Source organism: Culicoides brevitarsis, chromosome 3 (genome assembly GCF_036172545.1).
Source record: "Culicoides brevitarsis isolate CSIRO-B50_1 chromosome 3, AGI_CSIRO_Cbre_v1, whole genome shotgun sequence".
Lineage (NCBI taxonomy): Eukaryota > Metazoa > Arthropoda > Insecta > Diptera > Ceratopogonidae > Culicoides > Culicoides brevitarsis.
This window is the reverse complement of record NC_087087.1, coordinates 28,742,593-28,758,279: the sequence shown is the minus strand read 5'-3', so window position 1 is coordinate 28,758,279 and position 15,687 is coordinate 28,742,593. Positions and strand designations below refer to the sequence as shown.

General features: G+C 27.8%; 2 protein-coding genes across 2 annotated transcripts; one reads left to right on the top strand and one right to left on the bottom strand.

Moving 5' to 3' along the window:
- The first annotated feature begins 2,062 nt into the window (after positions 1 to 2,062).
- On the top strand, positions 2,063 to 8,252 carry LOC134833804 (cyclic AMP response element-binding protein B). Its single transcript, XM_063848259.1, has 6 exons — positions 2,063 to 2,136; positions 4,240 to 4,631; positions 6,212 to 6,361; positions 6,423 to 6,582; positions 6,644 to 6,703; positions 7,362 to 8,252. The coding sequence occupies exons 2-6, from the start codon at positions 4,374 to 4,376 to the stop codon at positions 7,583 to 7,585; spliced, it is 852 nt and encodes a 283-aa protein (XP_063704329.1). The 5' UTR covers positions 2,063 to 2,136; positions 4,240 to 4,373; the 3' UTR covers positions 7,586 to 8,252.
- Positions 8,253 to 11,645: 3,393 nt separating this feature from the next.
- On the bottom strand, positions 11,646 to 14,648 carry LOC134834090 (BTB/POZ domain-containing protein KCTD3). The gene is made up of 3 exons (XM_063848631.1): positions 14,517 to 14,648; positions 13,970 to 14,452; positions 11,646 to 13,179 (listed from the first exon to the last, which is right to left on the bottom strand). The coding sequence occupies exons 1-3, from the start codon at positions 14,567 to 14,569 to the stop codon at positions 11,664 to 11,666; spliced, it is 2,052 nt and encodes a 683-aa protein (XP_063704701.1). The 5' UTR covers positions 14,570 to 14,648; the 3' UTR covers positions 11,646 to 11,663.
- Between the last annotated feature and the right edge of the window lie 1,039 nt (positions 14,649 to 15,687).

Below are 15,687 nucleotides of genomic sequence, written 5' to 3'. Positions count from 1 at the left end.
TCCAATCAAGGAGTCTATATAAAAATAGTGTCTTGTCAATTATACCTATTATGAATATATTTGTAATATTGATGTAAAAATTAAATATTTACCTTCTCAGAGACTCGAAAAATTTGAAAATCAATTTTTAAGCAAGGGCAAGGAAAGAAATATTTCACTTGGTGACAAAGGCTGGGAAAAATTCTGACATTTAAAAGATATTTATTTAAAATTAAATAAAATAAGAAAATATAAATTTTTTAAAAATATTTAAAAAAAAATTAAAATTTAAAAAATTAATTATTAAATAAAAATATTATTTTTACATCTTTAAAAAATTATTCGAATTGAAATAAAAAAAAAAATTTCAAATTTAAAAAAAAAATTAAGAACTTTAAAAAAAATTTTAAAAATTAGGTTATAAAAAAAGATTTTTTTACATTTTGATAAAAGTGAAATGATAAAAAAAAAACGAAAATGTGAAAAAAGAAAGAAAACAGAAAAAGTTAAAAATTGTAATAAACTTTTTCTTATGGAAAATATAAATTCATTCTATTAACATATTGACATTTTGAATTTTAAACGAAATTTAATTTTTTTCAATATTTGTAATAAAATTTTTAAGAAAGTATTATTTAAATGAAATTTATGAATTTACGTGGAATAATTTGAAAACTTGTCGAAATAATTATTAAAATTTTTTTTAAAAGTAAATGGAAAAATATTATTTTATCAACTTCAAAATTTAGGTTCCTTTAATATTTTTTTGGATTTTTTTTTCCATAAGAATTATAAAAAATTACGGAGTAATAAATGTACCAAAAAATATATTTGTGTTAAATAAAAGCTTACACTATAAAAAATCCATGTCTCGCAAGCCTGAAAATTTGCGAGACATGACGCGAGCCACCGTAAAAATTTTGAAAATTCGAAAAATTGATGAAAACATCAGATTTTTTTTTGAATTTTTGATTTCTTATGACGTCCAAGTATTTTTGGAAGTAAAAAATGTACCAATTTTACCAAAAAACCTCTAAAAATTGCCAAAAACCAGTGTTTATGAGGAAATTTTGTGTTTTGACGCTTTTTTGTCTATTTCTAATCAAATTCCATCAAAAAAGATTTCAAAATATTGAAAATTAAAAATTTTATCTCCTCCTGGTGCAAATATGAAAGTTTGCAAGACACCGTGCGAGACATGGATTATTTATAGTGTAAAAACAAAAAAAAAAAAAAAAATACGGCTTTAAAAATTTCCTAAAAAATTTTATCTAATTCCCTGAAAATTTTATCGACGAAAGGAAAATAATTTTTTCCCCTAAAACTTGTAAAAAAATTCCAAAATATTTTTAACGATTCTAAAAACTAAAACTCTTCATGGAAAAGAAAATTGCAAATTCAATATGATTCAGGACCGTTAATTTACTTTTCCCATTCATCACATTCAACTTTACTCCAACTTTTTCAAACAATGACGTAATTCCACGTACAATTATTTATTTACACACGAATTTGATTGTCGCATGAGTTCATCCACGAACAGTGGAATGAGATTTTTTTCCTCCTTTTCGTTTGTTATGATTCTCTTGTCAATAGCGCAATGATAAGACGCCTGTTGCTTTTCTGCCTCCTTGATTTTTTTTTTATTTTTGATTTTTTGCGCTTTGATCAACTTTTTTACTGAATTTTAAATTTTTTCCGGAATTAAGATAAAGATCAACATTTTTGAGGACGATCCTAGAAAAAAAATAAAAAAATAGTGATTTTTGACACGCGACTCGAATTATTTAGAAAAACATTATTCAAGGTCGATGGAATTGATGTTCTGCCCGTTGTCGTCGTTCTATGTCGTAAAATATTTTTCGTCGTCGTCGTCGATGATGATGATTACGTCATCAGTCCAAGTCTGTTTCAAGAGAAAAAAAAGAGAGAAAAAGAGCGAAAAATTGAAAATGAACAAGTCGGATGTGTCGTCTCGTTCATTCGCGTGTGTCGGAGTGTGTGTGAGAGCGAGACAGATGTCGCTGCGTTCGTTCTCTCCCGCAAGACACACGACTCTGATGATATTATTTGTATGTGTGACGTTTAGAGTAGTATTTGCTTGCGTAGCTGATTGTCATAAAATAATTTTTACGTATTTTATCGACGAAAAAAAAGGTAAATCCAAGTGAATTTGCTACCAAAAGTGGTGGAAAAAGTGCGATAAAGCGCGACGTTGTGCCCGATTGGCGTACAGATGGCACTTTGGACATGCCCGAGAAAATTCGGTGCCCGTGTGAATTATTTAGACAAAAATATTTTTTTTTATTTGCCATATATATAAAACGAAATGGAAAATTTCTGTTCTAGTAGAGTTTTGTCGAGGAGGTGAAATGATACTTTTTTTTCGTCTGCAACACGACGCGCGAACGAGACAACCATACCGCCGCAACGGAAGAGAGTGATGTTATTTTGGGCAGCCATTAATGAACACTCGTCGTTTCGTTCGTCATCAGCATGAACCCGAATTGGATGACGAATTCCGAGCAACAGTGAACGCGAGTCTCCGATAAAATATTCATTCCTCGACGACGACAACCACGAAACAAACACCTTGTTTTTATTATTTTTTTCTTAAAATAATTTTCGAAAAAAACTACGTAATTAAGGTGCGATACAAAAATCCGCGTACCAAATTCCGCAAAGAACCCTCTGAGAAGCGAGACAAATTTCGACGTGGCTGAAAAAAGCAAAAATAATATTGACATATGTCGAGAGTTGTTGTTGTGTGAGTTTTTTCATATTTTGTTGCCTTTCATGCAACAAACAAGTTTACAGAAAAACAAAAAAAAAAGTGAATCGAAAAATCGATTAATAAACAAACAAAATTTTGATTGTTTTGTTGTCGGTCAATGCTCATCAACATCAGTCATCATCATCGTCGTCGTCGTCGTTGTTGTCGGACTCTTGAACAAACTCGGAATGACTCATAATTTTTTTTTTGCTATAAAATTTGTGTCGCACAGAATGATACAATCGCAAACACACAAAAAAGAACGTAATCGTGATTCAAAGTTTACGAAACCGGTCAAAGTGATAATTGTTGTTTTTGTTGCTTAGAAAAATTGATATGAAAAGAAAAAAATTGAACGACCTTGATAACAAAAATTGGAATTTTACATGAGGATTTGGCGTCAAGTTGTCTGTGAGAGCAAGAAAAAAAAGGAAAATTCCAGAAGAGGAAAAATTTTTAAATCAGTTAAAGTTTTATTTATTCAAAGGGCAATTTTTTTATAGAAATTAAATTTTTTCAAGATTTTTAAAAATTTTAATTAAAAAAAATTTTTTTTAAATTTTTTTCAATGGTTTTTTTTTGAATTTTTTGTTGTAAACAAATTTTTCAAGCTTTGTAATTTTTTTTTTTTTTTTTTTTTTTTAAATTTATTTAATTTTTAATTGATTAATTTTATTTTTTTTTCAATCTAAAAAAACATATTTAAAGATTTACTCACATTTTTATGGAAAAAATATTTTTTTTAATTTAAATTTTTTGTAAAATTTCATATTTTGCTGAAAAAAAAATTTTTTTTGATAATAAATATTTAATTTTTTCTAAAAAATCTCTTCGATTGAAAAAAAAAAAATTCCCAAAATAATTAAAATTTTATTAAAAAATAATTAATTAAAATTAAGGCAGAAATGTTTTATTTAAAAAATATTTTGTAATTAATTATAAAAAGTTAGAGAAAAATAATTCTAATTTTGTTAATTTATTATTTTTTTTTAATTTTTTTTATAAAAATTAGAGAAAATGTCAAATTTTCGCAAAAACAAAAAATCATATTTTGCTGTAAAAATTTTTTTTTTTTAATATTTTTTTTTAAATCATAGAAAAAAGAAAACTTTATCCGGATAATTAAAATTTTATTATAAAAAAATTGCGATTTTTTTTATTTTTTAAAATTAAATTTTTTATGACAAAAAAGAAAAATTTTTTAAAAAATTTTGCTCAAAATGCAATTTGACTCCAATTTTCGATTTTTTAAAACTTTTTATGAAAAAAATATCAAAAAAGCCACAAAAATATCGAAATGGATTCTTCCGAAATATTGTTTTGTTTTGCACACTGCTGCGAAAATTGTTTTTCCTCCCTCGTGTAACCTCGCGCACGTGTTATATGTATTTGTTTGTGTTGTGTCGTGAAGGCAAAAAAAAAAAAATTATCGACATCCTGCTGCAATTTTTTCTCTAATTCAATTTTCCATTTTTTTTTAATTGCAGTTCCTCTTTTTTTGGATCAAGTGACGCAAAAATAGACCAAGAACCGAGCAAAGCCGTGTAACGTCGTTACATTTCAAACGAGAGCACCGAGACACCGAGAAGCAACCACAAACGGAGACAACAAACTTTCAATTATGACGTCTATAGTTGAGGAAAATGGCTCGTCAGCTATAGATAATTTGGCGCCGCCCGAATCTATGGGAGCGCCCGGTCAAAATAACAACAACAACAACAATAACCATTCGCCGCATCCGCATTTGCCGCCGCCGCAAGCGCTTCATGCCGCGCAACAAGGTCATTCGCCGGTGCCATCATCCGCAGTTCTCGCAGCATCTGCAAACATTGTACAAATTATACCAACACAACATCAACAACAAACGTCCAGTCATCAGGTGAGAGCGAAATTTGTTCGATTTTTTTTGCAGGAAATTGGTGTGTCGGAGCAATTAATGTCAAAAGTTGTGTCGAAATCGATGAAAATTCACAAGAATCGTGAAGAAATTTCGTGTTGACTTGGCGAAATTTGAGCGTATTTTGACATAAATTTAAATATTTTTCGATTTTTCATCGAATTTTTGACTAACACGTATTTTAAATTAATTTTGAACGCCAAAATTTGTTAAAATACTTTAAAAAAAAATTTCTTAATTACAATAAAAATAAATTAAAATTGCTTGAAAACTAATTTAGTCCTATTTTGGAGCATTTTTATTAAAATTATTCACTAAAATTAATTATTTTTTTGTACAAAAGTATGAAAAACTTTAAAATTTCAAAAATGATCTGAAAAATTATTCAAAAGTTTTTAGATAATTTTTTTTTGTTCACTTCTTAATAGAAAATTAAAAGAAAATTTTTTATTTTTTTTTTAATTAATTTTTTTTTTAATTAAAAATCAAAATTAAACTTTATTAATCGATTAAAAGATAATTTATTTTTTTTTAATTAAAAAAATTAATTTTAATTAAAAATATTAAAAATAAAAATATTAAAAAATTAAAATTAACATTAATTAAAATTTAGCTTAAAATATTTTAAAAGTAAAAAAAAATATTTCTTATGCAAAAATAATTAATTCAATTGAAAAAAAATTAATTTAATTAAAATTTTTTTTTTGTAATTTTTAAAATAATTAATTTTCATACAGATATGATTTTTTTTAAATATTGTCAAAATTTTTTATGAAAATCCCTCAATTTTTTTTTTTTATTATTTATTTATTTATTTTTTATTTTATTTATTATTTTTTTAACTAATAAAAAATTTTAATAAAATTAAAAATTAAATTAAATTAAATTAAAATTAAAAAAAATAAACAATTTTATAAAAATTAAAAAATCTCAATATGGAGACAAAATTTGAATTTTTTTTTTTAAATTAAAAAAAGCGAATTATTTACAGAAAGACACCAAAACGTACAAAAAACGACACAAAATGCAAAATAGAAATATCAACTTTGCCTCAATCGAGTGCCGGTTCATTTCAAATGTCGTCGCTCGTTCAACAACGTGTAAATACCTCGTTCTATCTACAAAACAACACACACAGAAGACTAAAATAATAATCAGTTGTGTGTATCAAAGTCATGAAAAAAGGCGTTAGTAAACAATTTTAATTCGAGAAATGACGTCATGCGATGTGAAACAAGCAAATAAATGTTTTGTTCTTCGCTATTCTTCGAATAGATTTTCACAACGACGAAAAAAAAATCGCCGTTCTCGAGAATTTCAACTTTTATTGAATAATAACTTGGCCATTTTTTGAATAATAATTCAAAACAAATTCATCGAAAAAGGTCTCGCAAAAGAGATTTTCATGTCTGTTATTGACGCGCATGAAAGTTTTGACGAAACGTGACATTCGGAAGAACACGTGACTCGAAGGATATTTCTATTTTTCATATTTTATCGTATAATTGCTCAATTATTTGCACAAAATAGGACGAAAATTAATTATTTTTCTCCGATTTCAGACACATTCTGTCATTCAACCAAATCAACAGTCGGTCATCCAAGCTGCTGGAAATCTGCAATCGATGACTTTACCTAAAAGTGTATTATTAGTTAGCAAACCCAATTCAGTCATACATACGACAACGCAAGGCGCATTGCAAGCGATTCAGGTGAAAATTTGAAATTTTATTTAAAAAAAAATTTTTTTTAATTTTTTTTTTTTGTTTTTAGATCAAACAAGAACAAAGTATGGCGGGAAATATGATGCATGACACAAACAGCGACGACGACAGTATGACAGACGATGAATCGCCAAAGAAGCGACGAGATTTATTAGTTAGGCGTCCATCGTATCGGAAAATCTTGAATGAGCTTGGAAGTGCGGAAATGAGTGAGTTTTCCTTTTTTCTTTGATTTTAGGATTTTTTTTTAATTTTTGGAATTTTTTTTAGGCGCAGGAACTTTAATGCAGTACACCCAAGGCCAAGATGGTCAAGCGATTTTCGTACCTGGTAAGAAATTTACTTTTAACAGCAGAAGCTAAAATTTTTTGAGCTTTGGCAAAATATCGCTCAATTTTTTTTTCAAATGCGGACAAAAATTTTGAAGTTCTTATTGAAATATTCAAAAAAATTGAGAAATTTTGATGAAAATAACTTAAAATTTAAAACTTTATCTAGAAAAATGTAAAAATGTTATAATTTTTTTGAATCAAATATTTTTAAAAAATTTTTAAAGTTCTCAAAAAAATTAAATTATGTATATTTTTGCTTTTATATTTTTTAAAATTAAAATTTATAAAAAAAATTACAAAAAAAAAGTTGAAAAATTAATAATTTTAAATTTTTTCAAAAATTTTTAATTTAAGAAAATTGTTGGATACTTTTTAGTCAAAATGTATAAAAGTTTTAATTTAAAAAAAATTTCAAAAATTTTTTGATATTTTTTTTTGTCAAAATATGCAATTAAAAAATTTTTAAAATATTGGAAAAAATTAAAAAGTTATTTTTTTAAAAAATTATTATTTTTCATTATTTCTACTTTTCAATATTTTAAATGATTATTATATAATAATTAAATAAATAAATTAAATAATTAATTAAAAAATTAATTTAAATTAATTTACTGCTTAAAAAATAAAATTAAATATTTTTTTTTCGTAAATTTCAGTGAATATTGGCAACAACACGGGAGTTCCGGAGGACCAATCACGTGCAAAGCGCGAAATGCGATTACAGAAAAATCGTGAAGCGGCACGCGAATGTCGACGCAAGAAGAAGGAGTATATAAAGTGCCTCGAAAATAGAGTAGCTGTCCTAGAGAATCAAAACAAGGCGCTTATCGATGAATTAAAGTCGCTCAAGGAGCTTTATTGTCAGTCAAAGAGCGAATGAGAGTCCGTTGTTGTTGTGCCGCCATCCAAACCGCGTCATCCGAACACCTCGACGACATCGCGAAAACAGAAATCACAACAACAACAACAACAAAAACCCGTAAAACAACCAAAACAGCAAATTATCCTGCATCAGCAACCCACAACTTCGACAAATTATGATCCGACCACCATGATGATTCTCACAAATAACAACACCATTAGCGAAGATGAACCGACAAATGTCGCGGAAACACTGCAAATCAGCGGCACGAACGTTCTCAGCGCCGAAAACATCAACAAGGAACAGAAAATTGTCTTTGTCTTAGTCTAGCAGAAACCGTCTTGTTTCATACAAGACGATAAACAAACCGGAGAGCCATCAAACTCTTTTAACTAAATTTCGATATGATTCGGGAAATCAAAAAAAAAATATTTTTCTATGGAAAAATGAGGTAAAAATAAAAATAGAGAGAAATTTCATTCAATTTGTAGTCAGAAAGGATACAAAACAAGTTTTTAGTGTTGTTTTAATGAAAAAAAAAATAGTTTTTAGTCACCTCTGGTCATAAATGTTAATTAAAAAAAAAATTAAAGAAAAAATTTAGTTAAGACATTTTAAACTTAATTCTAAGAAAAAAGTGATTAAATTTTTAGTTTTTATGAAAAACGAAACTTGCATTAATTAAAAAAAAAAACTTTATGTAAATAATAAAAAAAATATTTTTTGCAAAAAATTTCTCAAAAAAATGCTGAAAAACTGGAAATAAAGTGAGATATAAGAAAACGAGACGAAAAAAAAAATAAAAAAGATACTTATGTTAAATAATTTTATGATGTTATATTTAAAAGAGAAGCCTAGAATTTAAAAAAATGGTGTGTAAATATTTAAAAAAATATATTTCTTGCGAAAAAAAAACTTTAAAGCTTTTAAACATCTTTAAGTCGCAGGAATTTAGTTAGAATTTTTTTTTTGTAAATAATATTACCTACCTACTAAACATGTTTATTTAAACATTACAACGTTAAAGATAATTATTACGATTAAAGAATAAAATAAAATAAAAAATGGAAAAATTATTATATAAAAAACCACAAGAAAGATGAGAGAAAAACTATAATAGAGATATATGATAAACGTTAAAGAATAAAAAATAAATAAATAAATATTTGTTAATAAAAAAAAATAATTTTTTTTCAAGTTTTTTCTGTGAAGTTTGAATATTCGGCGGAGAAGAAAAAAACTTTTTATTTACCAGCTACTGCTAACATTTATTTTTTTAAATTAATAATTTTGATTTTTTTTTTGAAATTTCAACTTTTGCATACCAAAATTTCCAAGTGACACAATTATCAAATATTTTTTTTTAATTTCTACTTGTATTTTTCCCAAGAAAGACGCAATTGATTATTGAAGGTACATAGTGCAGGTTTTTGTAATATTCAGGTTTTAAAATTAAAAATATGTAGATCATTTTTAGCAATAAAAAGCATGTTACAATAGGTTTGTTTAGTTATATTTTACCGTTTTCAACAATTATAATTTCTCAAAATTTTATAAATTACAACAATTCTATTTTGAAAGATTTTAAATTTTCATTTGAAATATGAACTTATTTTTTCATTATTTTTTTTTCAATTATTTAATTTATTTTATTTTAATAAATTATTTAATTATTTTTCAAAAATAATTTAAAAAAATAAATAAGATAAGAATTTTCATTATAAAAAATATTGTTCATTAAAATCGTACAAAAAACAAATAAAACTGTTTTTTTTGTTAAAATGAAAAAAAATGGCACCCAAATTTTTGTTTTTTTTAATATTTCAATTATGGAAAAATTTTAATTTATAAACTAAAATAAATTTAATGTTTACAATCATTGTTCAACGTCCAAAAACGTTAAAAAACTTAAATATATTTTTTTTGTAAAATTTGTGATTTTTGGTTGCAAAAAAAGTAGTTTGAGTTATTGAATTTTTCATTCCTTACAAAATTGTAATTTTTTATTAAAATTATTAGTATTTAAAAAATATTTGCACCAAAACTTTATTTTCGATTTTTTTGCGTTTTTTTTTTTCTAAAATTTCAAAGACCAAAATTCAAAAATATTTATTTGTTGAGAAGCTTCAAGCCTTGGCTTTCAAGTACATATTTAATATTTTTCAATTTTTAAAAAATTAAAGAAATGTTTTCAATTTTTTATTTTTTACAAAATTGTAATTTTTTGACTCAAATTTTAAAATTTCATACATTTTTTAATACATACATTTTATTAATATTATTATACTAAATGTATTTTAATTTCATGGCCAAAAATGACCGATTTTTGCGCTATTTTAAAATTTTTTAAATTTATTTTTAAAAATTTTTTTTCAAAAATTTTGTAATTTTGACGTTAAAATGATTATAATTTAAAAAATTTAAACTTAAAATTAGGTTACATTAACAAAATTCCACAAAATAAAAATTTTTTTTTAAATTTCACGTGACTTTCAAAAAAATGTTTTTCAATATTTCAAAAGAAAATGTCTTAATTAAACGAATTTCTTTGGTTTTTTGTATGATTTTACCATAAACATTACTTTTTCATGATTTTTTAATATAAAAATTCCAAAAAGTGTCAAAAATATTTGTATTTTATTTTTATTTTGCCCCTGAATTTTTTCGACAAAATCGGAGGGGGGAGACAAAAAATGGATATATTAAATTTAGTCGCCTAATTTAATTTTTTTAGCTAAACCTCAATAAATTATCACATTCGAGCATAAACGATGACAGTGTCAAAAAAACCATAGAAACCATTTTGAAGAAACTTTTATCTGAAATAAAAAAAGGAAATTTTTGTTAGAATGGAAAAGTATTTTTTTTTTTAAATTCTTTGAAACAAAGCTCAATATATTTTGAAAAACAAAAATCATTAAATTTGAAAAAACCTGAAAATTATAAATAATGAATTAAATGACAAACTCTGATTTCATCAAGGAAACGAACCTGTTTGACTCCAAATCAATAAGAATTAGTCGAAAGCATAGAGGCAAAAATCATATTGCATTGCGTTATTAAAAATCAAAGTATTGCGCATGCTAAAAAAATAATTTTTAATTTTAAATTTTTATATATTTTGAGACGTTTTTGAATTTTTTAAGGTAAAAAAAATTAACATTTCCTGAACAATTTTAGTATTTTTTTTTTAATTTTTTTTAAATTTAAATTTAAAAAAAAAATTAAAAATAACTTTGTATCTCTTTTTAATCCGCTTTGAATTTTTTAAAAGACTTCTAAAAGGTAAAAAGTTCAATTTTTTTTTGCAAAAAATTCAGTAAATTAAATATTTAATTGCTCAAAAATAAAAATAAATATAAAATACAAATATTACAATTTTGACATATAGAACTTTTTGGATGCAAATTTTTATATTAAAAAATCATGAAAAATTACTGTTTATGGTAAAAATAAACAAAAAACTAAAAAAAAAATTGCTTAATTACGACATTTGCTATTGAAATGTTGAAAGAAGATAATATAATTTTCCATCAATTTAGTGGGCTGTATCTTAAAAACAACAAGAGACTTCAATTTGAACAAGGAACCTGAAAATTATAAATAATGAATTAAACGAAAAACTCTGATTTCATCAAGGAAACGAACCTGTTTGACTGCAAATTAATACCAATTAGTGTTGATATTTTGGAACTTGAACGAAAAAAAAATTTAAAATAAATTTTTATATTTTTTTGAGACGCTTTGAATTTTTTAAGGACTTCTAAAGATAAAAAAATTAATATTTCCTGAACAATTCAAGTTTTTTTTCAAAAAATTTTTTTTTTAAATTTATTTTTTTTTTCGACCAAAACGGATTAATTTTAAAATTAATAAGACTTTTGATAATTATTTTTATGAATGTAACTCAAAAGCAAGAAAAATATTGATAAACGATCAAAAGTTGCTTAAATTTAATAATTTTAAGTGAAAAATTAATAAAATTTTCGACCTAATTTATAAAATTAAAATAATTATATTATTAAAAGCATTTTCCTGTTAAAAAAAAACAATTTTTTTTTAATTTTCTGGAATTTTATTCGATATCATCAAACAATTAATTCAAAAAGACCAAATCACATTGGTCGAGTAATCGGATCAACTCGTGTTTCGTCGGTCCTCCGGTATTTTGTTGCACTAATTCTCCCTTTGCCGCCAATTCAAGAGCCGACGTGAGATCCCAAATCTGAATATTTCCGTTGCTGTGTCCCGTAAGCACAAATCTGCGCGGTCTCGATCCCAATCTCGAGCTACCTTCGCACTCGTGCACACAAAAACACGTAATTGAGGTGCCATCGACCGACTTGATGACGCAAATGCGATTGCCATTCGATGCCAAACGGATGTACATCTGTTCGGTATCCGGAATAATTTTGTGCAAAAAAATGTGTTCGTCATCCTGATCGCCAAACGGCCCGAAATCATTTCCCGCCATGTAACTGTAGCAAGTTTCTGTCGCTTCGAGACTCACAACTTTGAAAGAAGCTTCGGGCGTGCTTCCGGGTTGTGTACTGATCATACCACGGAAGCGGGTGACACGCCACGTGCGAACATGCAACTCGCTGCAAACGGAAATGAGAAATTTTTCCGAAAGAGTCACTTTTGTGACGGCATTCGTGTGTACGGTGAACGTTTGGAAGAGTTGCGGTCCGTGTCCCACGGTCTCGGGATGTTGCACAATGACTCGAACCGATCCGGATTTTGTGCCGTACGCGATTTCGATCCAGTTGCCTTGCAAACTGTTCGTTTTGGGCGTGAGATAGACGGAAATTGCGGTAATTTCGTCGTTGGAGGGATCCTTGTACAACTCTGTCACAAGCAAATCGTTGTCTTTCATGCGCAACGGGAACTTTTGCATGTCGATGTAGTAAATTTTGCCGTTATTCGAGCCCAGAAGCAAAAAGGAACCGGCAAAATCGAAAGACAAGATGCTCGAACCCAAATCCTGAATCTGGAAATGTTGCGTTAATGCGTGCCACACGCCAATTTTTCCCGTACTTGACAACGCCACGAGCTGCGTGTTGATAAAAAAGAGATATTCGACGCGCACAAAGAGATCAAACGTGCCAATGTCCATTTTGGCGCCATTTTCTGCGATGCCCCATAGTCGGATCTGATTGTCGCACGAAATGGCGATCATTTTGTTGGGTTGCTGATCCGAATTGCCCAGGTTCACTTTGGCATTTATCGTGATACGGTCTATGGGAGCCTCGATGTAGGGCGATGTGAAAATGAGTTGCCATCCAAAGTTGTCTTTGATGCAGTAACAGGCGACGTGATGCGCATACGCGATTGCCACACAGTTGTGATGTCCTTTGATGATTTGAACTTTGATTTGATTTTGAATCGGGTCGGGATCGGAAAGCGTTTCGGGAGTTTCTTGAGAACTTCCCGCGAGAAATCCCGTCAAATCTGCGCGATATTTGTTGAAATCGGCGGAGGAATTGCGACTGTGACGCACAATGTCACTGCATTTGCGGGAATTTCCGTTGTAAGAGACTCGCAGATCCCACGAAGAGTTTCGCGAATGACCCGAATGGCGGGTTCCATCGATGCGAACCATTTGACCGGGACTGAAATGAGAAAAAAATTAAAAAAAATAAAATAAATAATAAAAAAAAATTTAAAAAAAATGCTTTTTTATGAAAGATACCCTCAAACAAAAAATATTTAATTTAAAATTTTTGACCCAATGCAAATTCTGAAAATTTCCCCAAAACAAATTATAAAATTTTTGACCCAATGTAAATTCTAAAAATTTCCCCAAAGCAAATTATAAAATTTTTGACCCAATGCAAATTCTAAAAATTTCCCCAAAGCAAATTATAAAATTTTTGACCCAATGTAAATTCTAAAATTTTCCCCAAAGCAAATTATAAAATTTTTGACCCAATGTAAATTTTAATATTTTCCCCAAAGCAAATTATAAAATTTTTGACCCAATGTAAATTCTAAAATTTTCCCCAAAGCAAATTATAAAATTTTTGACCCAATGTAAATTCTAAAAATATCCCCAAAGCTAATTATAAAATTTTTGACCCAATGCAAATTCTAAAAATTTCCCCAAAGCACATTATAAAATTTTTGACCCAATGCAAATTCTAAAATTTTCCCCAAAGCAAATTATAAAATTTTTGACCCAATACAAATTCTAAAAATATCCCCAAAGCAAATTATAAAATTTTTGACCCAAGAAAAATTTTTAAATTTTGCCCCAATGCACATTCTAAAATGTTTCCCTAATAGAATTTCTGAAATTTTTACCAATTTCGTTACTCAAAATTTAACTAAAAACATTACTTTATGATAAATTTCACTAAAAAAGCATAAAAAATATAAAAAACTTAAAATTTCATATCTTACCCCATTCGACTCGTACTCAAACTGCCTGCCACTGTATTCAATACTGACGTACTCACACTCGCAGTCACCGTCGATGTCTCCTTCGACGTCGTTTCCTTGACATTTGTCTCGGATTTCGCTGCTGCAGTCTCTTTTCTCTTCTCCATGCCCTTTTCCGATGCTGGCGGTTGCACTGCCTGCAAATATCCGTAGAACAGCACATCACCGCACGACGACTCATCCATTTCCTCGCACAACATGAGACGCTTCACGAGCGGCGAAATGTTGTAAAATTCCGCTTCGTGTCGCAAAATTGTCAAATCCGTGTCTTTCAAGTCAATTTCCTTCGTACGGAGATAATTCAAGATTATCGAGAACAATTTGGGATCGCGATCGATGAAAATTGCGTTATTTTCGTCGCGTAAACTCGGAATACGACCACTGAGGAGGGCGGAAAAGAAGGAATCGGGACACCATGTTAACGTAGATGTGGATGTGGAAAATCTACAAAACAAGAAAATTACGCATTAAATATTTATTTGAAAATGAAAAATATGGAAATTCTTACCGTTGACCTCCAACATTCAAATTGATGATGTTGTTTGCTGCGAAAGATGCCATCGCAGCGCGATTTTCGTTAAATCTGAATTTTTTTAATCAAAATTCTTTTCTTTTGTTTTTTTTTTACAATGATTTGTTTTTGTTTACGTTTTTCTACAGTATTTCGGAAATAAAAACTCCTTTAGTGACGTTTTTCAGCAAATACAAAAACGTGCGTGGTATTCATTTTGCGGAATACATTACAACGATCTAAAATTGCGCGCGCAAAATTTTTAGTTTTGCAATTTGCCGCCAATTTAATGATTATCAAAATCTTTTAATTTGTAATTTGAGAATGATTAAAGGTAAAATTTAGTTTAAAAAATTAAAACTTAAATAAATTAGTCAAAAATTTATAAATATTGACTTTTTATAATTTTTTTTAGTTAAAAAAAATTAAGGTTATGTATTTAGTATAAAATAATCAACAAAAAAAAATTTGTGAAAGATTTCAAAAGCAGTAAATGGATGGCGCCTAATGTGTACATATGTCCTTTGATGGACCAAACAACGCAAAAAATGCCGGAAAATTCTCAGTTTTATGAAAAATGAAATTTGCGCATACTCATCGCACATCCTTTCACTTTTCATACATCTCACAACTTATCTCCATGGCAACATGTACATACGACGAGATTTGGCGTATTTAGAGAGAATCTGTTACGAAGCAAGTCTTGCCGAAACGATACGGAGAAGATGAGATTTTGCGAGTAGATTGGAGGCACTTACGTTTGGAGTATGCGAGCACTTTTTATTGTGATACAAATGTGGCGGATGTCGAATGACGGAGGCAGTGTAGCACACAGCGGGAGAGAGATTTTTTTTTTGTTCAATTGAATTAAATTATAAGCAGGAGAATTATTATGGTTTTTTCTGTTGATGTCATAAGGAAAGAAGTAGATTGTGGAAATTTATGCAGGAACAACAAGTGCACATTATACAGACGGATCTCGATTTTTTTTTTATAAAAAGTTTAACTTTTTTAAGAATCATTACGAGTTTTTGGAGAGCTTTCTGTATTTGCGACAGATGTGTGATGTTAAGGGGCTTCTCTTTATCCTTTGTAACTGAATTAGGAGTCACTATTGAAAATATCAAAGTTTAGTAAATTAAGGATTGAAATGGTATGAATTTAACCT

What these genes read in the sequence shown, in the direction of transcription:
- LOC134833804 (XM_063848259.1), top strand. Translation starts at nt 4,374, where the DNA reads ATGACGTCTATAGTTGAGGAAAATGGCTCGTCAGCTATAGATAATTTG. An exon ending in GCGCATTGCAAGCGATTCAG is followed by an intron (nt 6,362 to 6,422) that starts GTGAAAATTTGA and finishes TTTTGTTTTTAG; the next exon opens with ATCAAACAAGAACAAAGTAT. An exon ending in GCTTGGAAGTGCGGAAATGA is followed by an intron (nt 6,583 to 6,643) that starts GTGAGTTTTCCT and finishes AATTTTTTTTAG; the next exon opens with GCGCAGGAACTTTAATGCAG.
- LOC134834090 (XM_063848631.1), bottom strand. Translation starts at nt 14,569, where the DNA reads ATGGCATCTTTCGCAGCAAACAACATCATCAATTTGAATGTTGGAGGT. An exon ending in TTGAATGTTGGAGGTCAACG is followed by an intron (nt 14,453 to 14,516) that starts GTAAGAATTTCC and finishes CTTGTTTTGTAG; the next exon opens with ATTTTCCACATCCACATCTA. An exon ending in TTGAGTACGAGTCGAATGGG is followed by an intron (nt 13,180 to 13,969) that starts GTAAGATATGAA and finishes TTCTCATTTCAG; the next exon opens with TCCCGGTCAAATGGTTCGCA.